The sequence below is a fragment of the Bidens hawaiensis genome, unplaced genomic scaffold, assembly GCF_021521415.1.
Source record: "Bidens hawaiensis isolate Kalapana, Puna unplaced genomic scaffold, B.hawaiensis_p1.1 tig00027545_1, whole genome shotgun sequence".
NCBI classification, from domain to species: domain Eukaryota; kingdom Viridiplantae; phylum Streptophyta; class Magnoliopsida; order Asterales; family Asteraceae; genus Bidens; species Bidens hawaiensis.
Window position 1 is genome coordinate 123,773 of NW_027494461.1, and position 18,593 is coordinate 142,365.

At 35.4% G+C, this 18,593-nt stretch overlaps 1 protein-coding gene and 1 non-coding gene across 2 annotated transcripts; both read right to left on the minus strand.

Moving 5' to 3' along the window:
- Positions 1-3,515: 3,515 nt before the first annotated feature.
- LOC143575608 (translation machinery-associated protein 22-like) lies at positions 3,516-10,740 on the minus strand. Its single transcript, XM_077059929.1, has 7 exons — positions 10,533-10,740; positions 10,362-10,442; positions 9,406-9,467; positions 4,089-4,170; positions 3,943-4,010; positions 3,773-3,856; positions 3,516-3,676 (listed from the first exon to the last, which is right to left on the minus strand). Exons 1-7 carry the CDS (start codon positions 10,678-10,680, stop codon positions 3,620-3,622), a joined length of 582 nt encoding a protein of 193 aa, XP_076916044.1. The 5' UTR covers positions 10,681-10,740; the 3' UTR covers positions 3,516-3,619.
- Positions 10,741-12,503: 1,763 nt separating this feature from the next.
- Positions 12,504-12,577, minus strand: TRNAV-CAC (transfer RNA valine (anticodon CAC)). Its single transcript has one exon. It is a non-coding gene; the product is annotated as a tRNA-Val (tRNA).
- Between the last annotated feature and the right edge of the window lie 6,016 nt (positions 12,578-18,593).

The following is an 18,593-nucleotide window of genomic DNA, read 5'->3' on the forward strand; positions in this document are numbered from 1 at the left end:
ATTTTGGATATCTTCCCTAATGTTTAAGAATTATATTTTTTGTTTCAACTTACCCTTTTCTCTTTCATAAATGGTCTCTATTAACATTTTTACTATTTTACTCTTTTAAAATTAAACTTTAAACCATAAGGCATGATGTTTATTATTACTATTACTACTATGTTGTTGCTGTTGTTTATTACTACAAGGAACGATATATATCCAACATTATGATTATCAACTTACCAACACAAGTGTTATTGTATCACACCACTACTATGTGTGCATCATGAATAGACGAATGTAATACATGCATGTATGTTTGTTCATCTCATTAATGTTATTTGTATGTAGTATGGTACATGCATGTCAATGATAAGTCACAAGTTGGGGACAAAAGTACAAAAAAGCAAACCTTCCATGGATCTTCTTGAAAGTTAAAGTGTGTAGCTTTGAATGATTTTCTGTAGCGGGCGACTTTTGGGGGGTGACAAATTTGATTTGGGACGAAAATACCCCACCCCCACCCCCGGCGACAAATGGGTGATTTTTTTTTTGGTGGGTGGGGGGGGGAGGCATGCAGTTGTCGTGGGTGTTATTGTTTTATTATTATTATATGTTGTTGTGTGTGATATATATATATATATATATATATATATATATTTATATATATATATTGGGCTACCACACCACTACACCCAAAAAACAAAAACCCACTATTTGCTGACTAGACGTCACGTGTCGCAATTCGCCCCTGTTTATAGCCCCTCCACTACACATAGCTTAAAAAGCGAAACCATATGGTGATAAAGAGGGACCCCTTTTGTATGTTCTAAGAAGAAACAAATCTTTCCCCACCTTGTCCTTATAAAAACAAGATCTTTTGATCCTATGCTTGCTTTAAAGTTTACAAGTGGGGACTTTTTAGGGGACATTCACACACTCTTACCGTTACCTAAAGGTCAAAAAAGCAAGAAGTTGTTAGGCAAATGTTAATTATTTATACACGTATGTTCATCATATTGTATAAGATTGGAAGACCAAAGAAATAGAAATAAAAGTTGACAATGAGTCAAAAATATATTTTCCTAGTAAAAAATGATGTTATTCGCCAATCATAGTTAAGGTGCGTTAATCACGCTAATAATAATAATAATAATAATAATAATAATAATAATAATAATAATAATAATAATAATAATAATAAGAATAATAATAATAATAATAATAATAATAATAATAATAATAAGTGAACAAGATGGAGCAATATTCTTGACGGCTTTGATTTTACAAGTATCTTGTTTTCCTAGATAGAATGGATAGTGGAATCACAAGAGTATCTTTCTTTGACGGTTCTTATTTGATTTTAATTTTCAATGACATTAATTTTATTAGGAAAAACTAGCAATGAACTATTTTCTAATATATCAGACTTACTATTTGGAACAAAGTTTAATTACAATATTAGTTCTACTTGATATTCGTAACTACCCCAAGGGATATAAAAGTATTTTACATATATATTTCTTTTCATATTACAACAAAATCTTAAGTAATTTGTCAATTGGTATTTACTAGAACGAACTTAAAAGAGTAACTAAACATAGATGTCAATCAAAGGGGCATTTATGTAATTTTCCATAAGTCGATATTTGTTAGCTTTTTAAGCCATGCGTAGTGGGCGACAAAAGGGGTGGAATTTGGGCGATTTTGAGCGAGAACACCGCCCCCCTTAGGCGACAAAGGGGCGATTTGTGTGTGTGTGGGGGTGGGGGGATACATTTGTCGCATGCTTGTGTATAAAGACCGCTGGCGTGACATTCAAGTATTGGGGGTGGGGCGATTTGTGGGCCACAACACCGCCCTGGACTACATATCGCCCCCTCAGCCGCATGTTGTAGCCCTCCATTATGTGTACATAGACATGCACAAATCAGGTATTTTTTAAACCCGGAACCGGGTATCAACCGGTTCCGGGTTTGGTCAACAAAAGTCAAACCAGATTCGGGTAGAAACCGGTTCGAGATATAGTCGGGTATTTGACCGGTTCCTCCGAGTTTTTTCGGCTTTTGACCGGGTATTTCCGGTTCAGATTCCGGGGAGAAATCTTATACCTGGTCCTACCCACGGGTCGGTTATGGGTAGGAACCGGTTCCAGATCAAGTACACCGGGTCGGGTCCGGACCCGACTTTTTTGTGCACCTCTATGTGTACACATAGTGTAAGAGAATCCATGGTCTATACATTAGCATGTGACTAGGTAGACATGCAAGTCTTTGGATTTGACTAAACTTCAATGATTCTGTATTCTATAATACTTTAAAACCTTAATCAGTTTATATCTCAAATCCAATACTTGATTTGTGGACCATATGATAAAGAGGACAAATATTATCCTATGAAAACCATGTCCACAAGAACAAGAACAAGAACACAACATACCTTAATTCATTCATGCTCCTTCAACAGCTTATAAAGTTCTAAATCATATATTAAAGCCAAGAATGAGCAAGTTTTAAGTTTTGTTAAACTTGCTATTAGATTAGTTATATATGTATCATATCTAAAAGCTATTCAAGTGTAATATTATTCTTTATCCATAACCATATTAGACACGAATATATAATACAAGTTATAGTTTATCTTGATATCAAAGCAAAGTTTCTTTCAAACCTCAGCCGACGACCACAATCAACGCAGGACCCTAGCTATCACCACAAATTGTGTCTCACCTAATGAGACGCGGCCATTGCGCTTCTAAACCTTGGTTTCCCATGCTCACAATAATTGTTGGAAACCCCATCGTCTAGTTAACTTGGTGCGTACCAGCGCCCGGTTACGCGTTTCACGGGTACTTTCGCCTGGTTATTTTAAGTTGGCCTTTCAAGTTAAATTTAAATGACAGGACTTTAATCATCTTGGACTTTTAATAAAACATTGAAAGATGAAGTTTTGGACTTTCAATTTTTTTATTTTTTGACAGGTAGCGTAACATATTTTCACGGGTAACCTAACATATTACATAGAATGTATAAAAATAAAAAAAAAATCCACTTCGCCAGAAAAGTTTAGGAGTAGCGGCTCTATAAGCCATGTCCAACCAAGGTCGGACATTGCCTACCACAAGATCTCATCAAAAAACATAAAATGCATCCTCTTTACATAGTCATTCGAGTCGTTAGCTTGTGGAGGAATACTTGACTAGTTATATGATCACCGTATCTAAAAGGTATTCAAATGTAATATTATTTTCTATATATATATAGACATTATGCAAAACCCCTATTATACACAATCAACATACAATTCACTCTCTGGTTTCTCATCAAAAATTGACCACATAACAACGCACATGCAACCATAAAACTATACAATGGGTCGTCGACTCGTCTATTATCTTTCTAGAACAAGTTCGGGGAACCCTCAACCACATTTCATTTCGCATATTAAACATAAATTATAAATATTGTTACTGTAAATCAACCGCATGATCATACTTTATAATATCATTTCAGAAGATAATTCAAGACCTGTTTGCAAACAACAAAGACATTTCCTTCTTAAAAGCATACAGTTGAGAAAGCGGCTTTTACAGTTTGACCGTTTGACCAAGGGACACTTATGAACCGGTTTCCGGATTTCACACAGCAGGGACCTTCTTCCCGTCTTCAATGAAATAAATCGCTGTTTCGGGAACCTGCAAAGCATTTAGACAAGTAGCGTTGCATTACAATTCAGCCCCGTGTAAAACGGATCATATATAATAATGAAACTATAATAGAGGTTTAATTACATCAGGCCATGTATCGGTAATGAATTCCACGATGTCGTATGCTATATCTCCTTGTACATCAATTTGATCTTTCTCGGTTGGACCCTAAAAGAATAAACGATTTTCAATTATTAAGATATTATATTATTATTATATGCACGATATGTATATGCAGCTATAAAAAAGTATACCTTCACAACAGAAGCACCAGTTGCAAATTTCTTACCAAGCTTCTTTGATGCATCACTCAGTTTAATACCTGAAATTATACTTTTTAATTCAATAAAATAGGAAAATCAAAATACCATTAATGTTCTGACTTGTGACTTAAACTTACCAAAAAGGTCAAGACCTTTGATAGTAGTGATAGATTTACGCTTGTTACGTGTTACTTTCTCGATTATAACTTCTTGTTTCTCCTACAGATGATATTCAATTTTGATTAATATACATTGAGTAACCATATACAATTCAATAACAAAACAAGCAAAAAAAACGTACCCAGTAAAATCCTACTACTAGCATCGCTATTTGTAGGATTAGAGGCACATGAGGATGACTTAAGTATTGTGCTTGTCAAAGTGCACATTCTATAGGATGTATCTACTCTCAAATTTTTATATTATTATCAATACATATGATTATCGGTTAATTCGGGTTAGGGTAAGATGACTTATTTTAAGAATGGCGTGTGTTTATTTATTTATTTAGAAGAGAGTTTATTCTTGGGAATGACCGAAACTGTGTTTTCTTGGCTTTTAAAAGCTGGCCGACTAATTCATTAACTGTTGTCACTTTTTCTCTATCTGATCTGATTGGGTTGCTTACAACTGGTAAAAATGCCGGTTTCAAAGGACAACTATTGCTCAAAACTTGATCTGAAGAGTATGGTCAAGAATCAAGGGACCGTGCGATCAATTAGAGAGGAAGCACAAAACAACGGCTCAGATTCCGGCGAACCAGATTGTACCCGTAAGAGAGAACACAAACCTGTCACTGCAGTGCCCTGTGCCCCTGTTTTGACAGCCACAAATTATACGATCTGGGCTGTCAAAATCAAGAAAATCTTTACTGTTCATGCTGTCTGGGAAGTGGGAAGAAATCGGCCCAAGTGTTAACGTTATTCAATTCAATCCGCTTAGTTCAATCAAGCATAGCAGATATGTGACGCTTTGAAGGCTCACTATGTAGGCGTTGAACGGGTTCAACAGGCCCGTCTTGAATCCTTAATGACGGAATTCGAGGCTTTAAAGATGAAAGATGGAGAAGCAATTGCGATTTCGTAGGACGTATAAGCCGAATCATTTCAAAAGCAAACACTTTTAAGGGCAATATTGAAGACACAAAAGTTGTCAGAAAACTTCCTTAGTTTTGTTCAGGTTCATGTTCATTTCTTATGCATAGTCACCTCTATTGAAAAGTTTGCTGTTATAAGAGGCCATCAACAGACTGAGCATTCGAAGAAAGAATCAAAGCTGATGATAAAAAGCAGAGATCCAAGAGCAATCAGCTGTTACTTTCATATGAAGATTGGCACGCCAAAATGAAACCGGCTGTGGCCGAGTGTGGTTATGACAACCAAGGCAGAGGGGGGCTGTGGCGGTTAAACGGATGAGGCAGACGGTCCGGTCGAACTGAGGGGACTTGGAATGGAAACCAAAGGAAAGACTGCTCTTAACCTTAAATGTTTCAAGTGTGATGTCATGGAGCATTTCGCCTCAGACTATCCAACCAGAAAAATAGATGAATAAAGCAATTTGACTCAAGCACAAGAGGAAGAAGCTACTTTACATATGATATGACAGTAGGTTTTCAAGACAGAGGAAAGCTGGTCTATTTTAACAAAGAGAAGGTTATTCCGACTACATATGCACCCATATCCGATAAAGAGTTTATGTGGCACAGTTCGATGTAGAAAACAAAGAAAGAGGACCGGTCCTGTTGGATTGCAAGAGTGGTGAGAAACGTCTTCTAACGAATGTGTACTACACTCCATTTCTTGAGAGAAACATCGTCAGCCTAGAAAAGGCTACCGAAACTGGCTCTGAAGTTCTAATGAGGCGTGAATATTTGTGGATGGCTGGTTACTAATGAAAGTAAAAAGGTCACCAAATCGGTTGTACAAAATCAATCTCAAAATTGAATCATCAGTATGCTTATATGCAAACATTGATGAAACTGCGTGGATATGACAAGTCATGCCAATTTTGATACCATTAGACAGATGTCAACGAAGAAAATTGATAAGGGTATTCCCACATAACCATGTGAAGAGTGTCTAGACGGGAACAGCCTTCAGAACCTTAAGACCTTTGGAGCAGATCTATGCAGACCTGTGTGGGCCCATTACACCCACTACCCAGGCCGGAAACAGGTATGTTTTACTGATTGTTGATGATCACAGAAGGTATATGTGGGCTTACATGCTCAAATCTAAGACGAAGCCTTTGAGCATTTCAAGAAATTTAAACACTGTTGAAAATGATCAAAGTCCTTAGAATTGAGAGTGTCGGAGAATTCACTTCACAATCGTTTTGTGGGAAAATTTTGCAGGATGGCTGTCAGACCCGCAATGTTATGGAACAGAATGTTGGGCCATCAAGAAGGCACAAGTACGGAAAATGGAGGTAGCAGAGATGAGAATGCTACGCTGGATGTGTGGACACACAAGGTTAGACCGAATAAGAAACGGTGTGTTCCGGGAGAGATTAGAGGTAGCTAACATATCCGACAAGATAAGAGAGTGGAGACTGAGATGGTTTGGTCGTGTGAAGAGAAGACAGACGACGAATCCTGTTAGAATCGTAGAAAACATTACTATATAGGGGAGGAGGGGTAGAGGCCGACCTAGATTGACTTGGGAGGAGAGGATTAGGCAGGATTTGATAGACCTAAACTTTTCAGAGGACATGGTTGAGGATAGGAGTTCTTGGAGACGGAGAATTAAAGCTAAGGATTTTTAGGGCGTTATGAATTATTAAAGGGGCTATTGTTTACCTTATTTTGGTCACACACCATTATGCTATTTTAATGTCATATATTATATAGTTTTATTTATTAGTAGTTTTAATTCTATTACGGGCTATTACTAATTATATTAATGTTAAACTTTAATTTCCTCTTATATTCCCTCAAACATATGTTTTTAGAGCCGAGGGTCTCCCTGGAAGCCACCTCTCTATCCCATCTGGATAGAGGTACGGTGTGCCTACATCCCACCCTCCCCAGACCCTACTTATAGCTTGCTATTGGTGGGATCCCACTGGGTATGGTTGATTGAATCGTTTTTTTGGGCCTGAATGGGATGAGTTTTCAGTAGAACTGGGGCCAATATATAGACCTGATAGCCCATACAGCCCAACTGTAACAGCCCCACCAGCAGCAGCTGCCCCGTTACACCTTCCAGCACGCGCATTTCAGTTGTTGGGCCTAATGACACTGCTCCAATTAGACCAGAAAACCCGTTATTCACCCAAACAGAATCTGGAACATAAAGTGAAGGTGTTACAAGTCGAGGACCATTTCTGCCATTCGAGTGGATGCCAATGAACTAATGAAGTCTTCACCCCAGTTGCTAGACTCGAAACAGTGCAGTTTACCCCAATACTAGCCCTTGCAGCTCAACAAGGCAAGTTTACCAGATGTCGGTTTTTTCCTCAAGATGAACCTAAAGAAGAGGTGTATAATTATCAGCCAAAGGTGTTCATGAAAAAGGGGAACGAACAAAAAGTTTAAAAACTGTCAAAAAGGAATTGTATGGCCTTCCACAGGCTCCAGGAGCTTAGAACACTCGACTTGATGGTGTTCTAAAGCAATTAAGATTCTAGCGGTGCAAACAGGAGCAAGTGGTTTCTAAAAAAAGTTCAATCGAGAATCTTCTAGTTGTGGGGGTGTGCGTTGACGATTTAATCATCACAGGTAGTAATCAACTAATCAAGAAGGCACTGCAGAATTCAAGAAACAAATGAAGATGATGTTCGAGATGAGTGACATAGGACTCTTCTCAAATTATCTTGGGATTGAGGTAACTCAAGGAAGATGAAATAAGACTAAAAATTTTTTACAACAGGCTGGAATGTTGGGAGTGAAATTTAACTAAATTTTCACATACCTAAAAATCTACTTTATCGCTTGCATATGAGCTGTTTTAGAAGCCTGCGTGAGACGATTCATGTATCAAATCGAGTAAAACAAATCTGGCCTTGTGAGGATTAAGTACTAAAGCTAGCTTGAGGCTGAATTTATGGCTGCCACCACAGTCACATGATTAAGAGGATTGCTAGCCGAAATAACAGGAAAGAAAGAAGAACAGGTGCTGGTTAAAGTGGACAACAGATCAGCCATGGCACTGATAAAGAATCCAGCTTTCCATGTGAGAAGCAAGCATATCACCACACAGCACACCTAATAAGGGAGCGTATTGAAAGGGAGCAGATTAAAGTGGAACACATTAGCGGGGATCAACAAAGAGCAGGTATCCTCACTAAAGCATCACCGAGGATCGCATTTATAGAGATAAGAGGGTTATCAGGAGTAACAGTAATAAAGTGAAACACCTGATGAAAAGAAGACCGGAATGAAGGGGCTGATGATTGGTTAATCCCAGGTGGAACAAATTTTGGGCTGCAAGTAGAGGTGTACAAACTGAATTAAAACTAAAAACCGGTTTGGTTTGGTCAACAAAAGTCAAAACCGGTTATGATCAGTTTCGGTTCGAGTTCAAACCGTTTTTTTGGCCAGGTTCTTGATCGGTTTCAGTTTAGGTTTTGACAGGTTTTTGCCCGGTTCTGACCGGTCTCGGTTCAGTTAACCGGTTTTGGTGGAGAAAATTACAAACTGGTTCCAAATCTACGGTTTCAATCGGTTCCAAACCGATTTATACATAATCGGTTTCAAGCCGGTTCGGTTTCGGTTTGATTTTCAGGTCGGTTCTGTTAACCGATTTATTTGTCCACATCTAGCTGCAAGACCTCTTATTTAAGAGAGCCAGAGAGGCGTGTTTTCTTGGCTTATAAATTAGCATAGGTATTTCTTGTAATTCAGAAATTTTAAAAAAGTAATAAGAAGCGAACCAACATTCATTTCACTGATGTCTTTTTTTCGTCTCATCTGATTGTGTTGCTTACAATGACCAAAAAATGTATGTATCATAACGCATGGAGATAGTGTGCGGAGGCTACGAAATTATTAACTTTTTTCAATAATGTTCGCTATGTACCGAAACTACTTTATAAGCCACCAAGTATGTAATATTGTAAGTCATACCTTTCAGCCAAAAATATGCATGAATACAAGAATGCCCAAAACATTTTGTAAAAAAGTAACATTTTTTCACTATAACACGTTGACATCAAAAGTTTTTTTGTCTAGAAAACTTCAAGAACTCTTCATCTTCAGACGCCTTTTTGTCAAAATTGGCAAAACTGAAACCACATATACATATCTTTGTGGCCTATAAAGTGGCAAGTATCATCTCCATTTATGTTTTGATAGTTTGATGATGATATAGTAGTGTTCGATGGTATTCTACAACTACTATTACTATAAGTTACGTTCAGTGTAATTCCAAAGTAAAATAGTACACATGTAAATTGACTTATGTGCATAAAATGAGATGAAATAATTATAATAATAAAAAATTCCCTAGTGTGTACCTTCTTTTTTATTTTTCCACCTGGAAGTCGTTTGACTGGCTCTTGCTTTGGCACCGAAGAACCTGGAGTATTAAAAGTGAGTTGAATATGTTTAGATTCTAGACAAACAAAATCTTAAAGCTAAAAACTTTTATAAAAAAATAATGTACGTCTGGAAATTGCATAAAGCCAAACAAAAACTAATTATTTCACAAGGTTTAACAAGAACACTTGTAAACAAAATAAGTAAACAATATGTTGATATATAAAGCTTGATCAGTAAAACCTTGAACTGACAAGTTGGTTCCAGCATACAGTTAATGGGATTAGAAACAACTAAAATTCTAAAAGTAGAATTTAAAGTTTTATTGTTGTGAATTGTGATAGAGAAAAGAGAATGTACTTAAACATCATATTTAACTTGGTCCCTAGACTTAAAAATGGTTATTACAACCACTGAAATTTCTTATGTTCATTCATTTGTTAAACGAACTTCTGCAGAACAGCTTAAGGAAAGTTAGCCGAACATTCCTTTAGTTTACCACGTGTTCAGTCTGTACCAGTTCCGTATCAGTATTCCGTAAAAAGTATGCTACTGAAAATTTGGATTAACATAAGAAACCCAATGGTACCGATACCAAAAACGTGGAAAAATGAATACCTGTACCAGTACCAAAAGTGTTCGGTAGGTGCTGGTTCAGTACGGTACCAGTACCGGTAATCCCTAAAAGAATTCTCATCCCTAGTCATAGCCTAGGGATGAGCAATTTAACCAAATACCGGTACTGGTACCGTACCGAACCAGTACCTGCCAAACACATTCGGTACAGGCACCGGTATTCATTTTCTCACGTGTTCGGTATCAGTACCATTAGGTTTCTTATTTTAATCCAATTTATTAGTGGCATACATTCGGTACCGGTATTCATTTTTTTTTTTTCTGAAATCCTAATAATAATAATAATAAGGATTATTACCGGACGGTCCACCTGCATCGGCTGCGATCGAAGCCGCCTGCAACTGATTCGAAACTCCGTCTACTTCCTTGGAATTCGAGTCTAGAATCAAAACAATTATTATTAAATATTCTGAAACTGAGTAAACTCTAATAATAATAATAATAATAATAATAATAATAATAATAATACCTTGAATTAGCTCCGGGTAAAGATCGGAAGCATGTTGGGCCAACCAGGGTTTGCATTTGTCGAAATCGGGTCCGAATTCGCAATACTCAGCGGGTAAGCCGCAGACGCCGCAGTATAAAACGTGAACCGGCTGAGGCTTTTCCGCCATTGATTGATTTGATTTGTAGATCCAAGGGTTTTGGTTTTGAGACAAGAAGATGAATGCAGAAGATTTAAGCCCTAGAAATAATGCATGTTTTAAATAATAATAATAATAAACCTTGAAAAGCTCTAATAAACTAGCTTAGAAAATATTTGATTTGAAACAAACTGAGCCGAGTTAGCTCTTTTTTGAAGCCGACACAAACTTGTTCCAAGCTTAGCTTAAGTCATGGCTTGACTCGTTGGCTCGGTCATAAGTTCGTTAAACTTCAAAATCTAGCTCAAGCATATATGAGCCGTCTCGTTTAATTTCGAACTCGAGGGGTGCAAACGAGCCGAGCCGAGCCCGAGCTCAACCAGGCTCGAGTTCGGCTCGTTTAACTTATACAGAGCTCAAGCTCGAGCTCGACTCGTTTTGATCTTTATTTGTAAAGCTCGAGCTCGGCTCATTTAATATTTATTAATTTTTTTTATATATTTGTATATTTATTTTCACAATCTATACTATTTAATAAATAAAACATTCTAATGCCACTTGTCATCACTATGTTAATCCTTACAAAATTTTCCCTTCTCTCTCATATTAATTACATTTCTCTTTTTAATATTTCATTTTCAATTTTAATAATTCCATCCTAATTTAAAATGATTAATATCATAATAAATATGTTAAATTCGTTTAATATAAAATATATTGCATTAATTATTTATATTAGATTTTTATAAGTAACCAATACGAAACGGATGGGTTTCTTTAACCGGTTAAATTATCGAACATTGTTCATGTCAAAACAATTTAAGATTAGAATGAGTTTTGGTCCACGAGTTGGTTTAAAAAAGTAGTCATTCACAACTAAGTTTTGATATTGAAAATAACAAATAAATAATTTATGATTTATGAATTTACTAACGACTTTTTATTTCTAAATTGCGTAATGTGTAATTATTTTATCGTATAATAAATCTTTATATATGTGATACATTTTTTTTGTATTTCGCATTATGTTATTATTTAAAAACAATTACTTATTCTAACCCGTGTGCTACACGGGTAAGTAACCTAGTAACTTTATATATAAAATAATATATTATTTAGTTAATTTTTTTCATTAATTTATATATATATATATATATATATCAATTAAAAATTTCTAAATATATATGTATCTATTAATATATATAGTTACAAAAAAATATATAAATGGCAGGTTCGTTTAGGTTCGCGAGCCGGCTCGAGTTCGATAAGTGAAGCTCGGGCCCGGGCTCGTTTATGCTCGGCTCAATCGAGCTTTTTCACGAGCCGACCTCGAGTAGCTCGCCAGCAGCTCGGCTCGTTTGCACCCCTAAGCTCGACTTAGGCTTGACTCGTCAACAACCCTTGCCAAGCGTAGTGAGGTGAATTCGATCTGGTTAAGTTTAAGACACCGTATAGTAGTGGTACACGTATAGTTATGATAAAAAAAATAACAAAATTAACTCGATGGGTAAAACCTGGGTATTACGGGCTTACGGCTACAAGTCGATGTAAATCTAGTCGGTATTGATTAGTTCTTTACGGTTTTGAAATTATATGGTTGGTAAAACTCGAACGTTAGGTTGGTTGGTAAGACCCGAGCGTTAGACATGAGTCAACGCGAATTTGATCGGTAATGTTTAGATTTGTTACGAAAAAGTTATTTCATCATATTAACATATTTAAATTAAAAGAAAAAGAAAACACTTAAGACAGAAAAAGGGGGGAAAACAGAAAAAGAAACAATAAATTAAATTAAATACAACTGTGCCTCAAATTAAAGAGTAAAATAAAGAACAAAAAATTTAAAATAAATGTGTCTGAGCCCGGGTTCGAACCGGGGACCTCTAGTGCGTGAGACTAGCGTGATAACCGACTACACCAACCAAACAAGATGTTAGATACTTTCACACATTTTTATATAACTGTTGGGTTAATTTCAAGATTTATGGTTCTATCACTATGTTCCCAAGCTTGGTTCGTTACTTGTTTTTTCAAGCTTGAGCTTGGCTTGTTTGTTATTTGTTAACTAATTTATATATGTTTTCAGTTATTTTAATATATTTTGTGAAAAACCTTAAATGAGTTTAAGCCGAGCTCCTGTAGTACCTTAAACAAGCCAAAGCATGGCTTGAGCTCAACTGTGCAATGTAAAACTAATATGTAATTTTCCAAAAGAGGTAAAACTTCAAAACACACAAAGCTCGAGCTCGATAACTAAGACTCGGCTCGTTTCCGGCTTTAAGCTCAAGTAGCTCGCGAACGGCTTGGCTTGGCTTGGCTTGGCTACGCCCGTATCAACAATAATTAATATTTCATCAACTAAGCTTATCTAGCTTCGTGTGCATTATCACCAAGACACCAACATAGCTTCAACTAAGCTTATTTAGATTTGTGCTTACTCATCATTGGTAACTCACCAATATATTACCAGTTAAGCTTATCTATCTTTATGTATATCCATCATGACTTAGTATTTTCACATAGACCGCATATTAAATCAACTTACTTAAATATTTTATAAATATTTTTAACAATTTATTGTTTTCTTATGTTATAAGTTGAATTTGTCTTATGTGACTCATTAATATAAACATCAACCTTTTTGAAAATAACAAGACTTTATTGTTACTCAATGAATGTTAGTTAACTATGTAGCATTTGTTTAATAAATTGTTGTTGTGGCACAGTAAGATTTTCTTGTTTGGTCTATTGTTAATTTCATCTTCACCGGACATATTCTTTCATGTAACTAGTTATTTGTAAGGTTGATGTGTTGTGATTTGATCTCTCGACTGTTCTTCGATATGTTGTTGTATAGACTTGATATTTTAAAGAATATATGTCATTTTATATGAAAGATAAGGGCTTGAATATATTTTGTTGATTGAGAGTTAGATTGAGAATTTGATAGAATAGTTGAAACAAAGTTTGATAGATGTTGAAATAATGATGTGACAGTGGTATTATGTTGTGATGGAAGATTGTGAAGATGAGAAAATAGATTTAATGATAGTGTTTAACTTCCCACTATAAAAATTCAACTTTTTGGTACAGTTGCATACTAATGAAAACTTTTTAATACTTAGGTGGCGTATGTATTATCCATATATATTGAAAACTCAAAAAGACTCAAAGAGTGTATATGTTTAACTTAAATATATTGATGCAATTATGCAAATTGTTGGATTTTAATCTTGATCGGGTCAAAGCCGGGTTGGATACGAGTCACTGGGTCAGCAAGGTTATAGTATTAGTCACATGCTTTTAATGTTTTAACTAGTTATGGGTCAATTACTTGTTTGTTGGGTCATTAACTTGAATAGTGGGCTTAGTTGGTAGGATGTGTATGTCCATTTAGTGTCGCATCAACTTATTTATATTAGGGTTTTGAGCATGAATGGAATAATGAGTTTCAGCCGAAATTATTCATTTTTCTCTTGTTAAAACAGTAAAATCAAGTTGTTATTTGTGTGTGTTATTGGAGCTGAACCAACTAAAGATGAACACACTAAATTCGTATGAGATTCAAACAAACCTGTGATTATGAACATGTAATGCTTCTAATTTAGAAATATCTTAAATCTTAAATATATATATATATATATATATATATATAGGGGAGGGTTAGTTTCCTAGGAAGACTATGAATAAAACATAACCATTGGATCATATTAATCAATGGTTGAGATTTAAAATTACCAATAACGACATAGTATCCTAGAATTACTCTTTCATCATTATAACCGACATAGTTTCCTAAAATTGTTCTTTCACCATCATTAGTAATGCCAAATGTCAAAAATTTGTTGGTTCTTACCTTTCCTAGGAAACCCCTTATTCTTATTTAAACCCTTATATATATATATATATATATATATATAAATAAAACCTTTAAAAGCTCTTTGGTTACGCCCCACATTCTTAAGCCACCAAATTGTTTTATTTATGAATGGAGGTTTCTCACGCATTTTTATCCGAATTCACGGGTATAGGTCTCACAAAACCTAGATAGCCCTTTAACAGGTTATAACATCTCATTATATTAAAAATTAAACTCACCAAATATTTGATATGAAAATCCTATAAAATAGAGATATAACAAAAATTAATATATTCGATTAAAAAAAGATATTTATAATTAAAAAACAATTTTATAGTAATAAAAATAAGCGGGTAATGAGTCTCATCAAACCCGAATAATTTTTAAACTATAGCATCTTATTTTTTTGTGAAATTTTTTCATTATCAAACCCTAAGTATGTATTATTAACTTTCTCACAATAAATAAAATTTAAATTCAAAATAATATATATATACAAGGGCGGATCTACGGTTGAAATGGGTGGCTCCTCGGAACCACCCGAGTTTCGAAATAATAGTGTAATTATATATAGAAAATAATACAGGAACCACCCTATAAATTAGAAAGGAACCACCTTATAATTATATGAAGTGCTTGTCCAGTTGGTAAGATGTTGGTTTTGTAACCCAGACGTCGCAAGTTCGATTCCCGCTTTTCTATTTTTTTTTACTAATTTACCCTAACTGATATTAGGGTTTTTTTTTACAAACACAAGCACATCAACACAGCGCCTCTCTGGCTCTCTTCCCCCTTAGTTTACCAATCAGAGTTCAGCCCCTCACTTGCTCACCACCGTCCACCACCGGCGCCGCACAGCCGCTGCCCCGCACAACCGCACTCCGTCAGCCACTCAGGCACTCAGCCCCTGACCAACGCCGTCCCCGTTCTCTGCCAGCCACTCAGCAGCCCGTCTTTGATCCCCGTCCTCCTGCCACTGCCTACTCTTACTTGAAGTCTCGAATCCTCCCACTTTTAAGGTAATAATTCATTGTTAAATGTTAATTGTTCTTAATTGTTAAGGGTTAACTACTTAATTTTAAGTTATTTGTTAAATTTAGTTTTAGTTTGTTAGATTGTTGGTTTTAATTTGTTAGTTTGTTAGTTTTTGTTAGTTTCTTAGTTTTAAATTTGTTGGTTTGTTTTTTAATTCGTAAAGACTATTGTATTGATATCATGTGTTTTTTAATTTCTAATGACGTTGTCTCTTTTATTATTATATCGTATTTTTATTATGTAATGAACTTTTCCCAAACCATCGAACCGACCCGAACTTCAAACCGACCCGGAATTTTATATATCCGACTTGGTGAAATTGAAACATATAAAGGTAGTGCACCACCCGAAAAAAATTCCTGGATCCGCCACTGTATATATACAAGAAACAAAGAATAATGTAAACAACCTCGTAATAAGTGGGATAAAAGCTAGTATATATATACATATATATATAGGGGATGGTTATCCTAAAAATAAGTAGTTTTCTAGGAAGAATATGAATAAATCATAGCCATTGGATCATGTTAATCAATGGTTGAGATTTAAAATTACCAATAACCGACATTATTTCCTAGAATTACTCTTTCACCAATATAACCGACATAGTTTCCTAGAATTGTTCTTTCACCATAATTTGTAATGTCAAATGTCAAAATTTTGTTGGTTCTTATCACTCCTAGGTAACTCTTTATTCTTATTTGAACACTTTTCTATATGTATAACAATGAAATGTCATTTCCTTTAAATAAACAAATTATTGCATAATGTTGCAGGTTGGTAAAAAGACAGAATTTGGGAGATGATCTACAAATGCAGCACCAGGGCTGTTTTTTAAACATTGTAGACACATGTTTAGTTCCATTAATTTCTTTGAAATTAATAAAATATGTCCAGATTCCATATATAACTATATAAACTGATTGTTGTATCTTCAATTATGTAATAGACGTAATATAACTGTAATGATTTTAATGGTGTGTGTAATTAGGGAAAAAGTGGTGACGGGCGAAGCAAAAGCATGACCCGGGTGTAACGTACAGATCACTCATAACTCGTAACACTATTTAAAGCGGCAATAATTATATCATTTTATTTCGTAACGTAACAAGTACACAATTATTCATAATTAAATATAAAAAGAAACAATTCATCAGAACAATAAATAAGTTCTTTATTGAAATATCCTAAGGTATACTAATGATCTTCATCCTTAGCATGCCATCAATTCAACCTGTAGCACGCTGAAAATAATATATTTATCAACAATTAAGTTGGTGAGTTTTCATAAGTTTTTGAGTATACATATATATAAAAACCACGATTCCACATTCGTAATGCAATAAATATCCAAGCGTAAAGTAAATGAAATCAATAAATGTCGTCTTCCCGTTCTTTTAGCCGAGGCCGTAGTAATAGGGGAAATGAGAACCACCTTACGAACAACCAAAGTCGTAACGTTAGACAACGTAGCTTACGGTCTGGTCTGACGGAAATCGAGTTTTTGGGTGATTTTCTTCCCTATTTAAAGCCCAAAAACCCTAATATCGATTCATTCAATAATTATTAGTTTTGGGACTTCTTGGAGGCTATCATACATCATCCTAACACCTACCAATCCCTACAATCATCCATGTTATCACCATCTCAACCAAGAATCAAGATCTTCAAGATGCATATGCTAGGCTAAAGCTTTTGTGACCATCTCCGGGAGTAGGGTTGTGTTTGTAAGTAAGACCTTTTGTTTATTGATATGTGGTCATCAACTTTTAGGATTAAGTTCTTTGAGTCATTGATCCGTTCATCTTTAGCTATTAAATCACTTATATTTATCAAACCCTAAAACTGGTAATCAATTAGGTTATTATTTATCCAAACCAATTGTTCGGATTAAGTCCTGTCAATCAGTAAGGTCAAATATCTAGTCTTTTGATTATAGGTGTAATCAAACGAATTTTCCAAAGAAGTTTAATCAATTGGTCTAGTTTGCTTCTCAACCTGAAACCTGGAGTTGGTTATCTTTCTCTTAATTGTTTTACAACCAAACAATATTTAAACCGCCTGACATCGTCTGTCCACATTAATTATTTTTATAATAAAATTTGAGTTTAACTTGCACTTTCCACTGATTCCCTGTGGATTCGACACCTTACTTGCCCTAGCTAGTAAAGGTATTTTATAAATTTTTTTGATTGACCTTTCGACATCGATCAAAATGGCGTCGTTGCCGGGGAATCAACGCGCAAAGTGCTAGTTTAGTGTTTTCTTTACTTTTAGTTTTATTTTATTTTTGTCAGTTTTACGTTTGGTATTTGTGTATCTCATGTGTGCAAGTAACTCAAGATGATGTGGAGTCGGGTCTATGACCCACATGAAGGATATAAGGTCGTGGAGGATGATGACTCATACCATCCAAATTCATATCATGAACCACATTCAACAAAATCTCAAGGCTTCTACAATCCAGATAATTATAAGCAAAGGAACCTCAACCAATAGGGTTGTAACCGGCAGTACCGGAATTATTCACCACCTCCACTAGATTATCAACACAACTATGATTCAAGTGAATATGATAGTGATGAACCTGAAACGCCAACTTTTGTAAGTTACCCAGAGGAGGAAGACTACTATTATGATGAGTACCCCCAACCGATATACAAAGAAGACCCTCAATATGATAATCATGGTTGTACCTATCAAAGGATTTATCAGCAAGATCAAAATGATTCCTCGGGTAACAAAGAGGAGTCGATTAAGGATGTGATGGAGTTGTTGAAGCAAATGAATAAGAGGTTGGAGCTTCAAGAAACGTCTAATGTTGCCCAAGATGAACTGATGAGTCAACTATTTGAAGATTTGTCCCAAATTAATCGAGATCGGGAGCAGTTGTCTAGTTATGTCGCGGTGAATGATGAAGTAATAAATGAAGCTATTGATCTTTCAGAGAATGAATTTGAGGAGGTGGCTGTGGAGAATAATTCCCCACGAATTCCTCTAGTTACTGAAAAGCCAATGACTGCATCAGTTGTGGTTGCTGATGAGGATG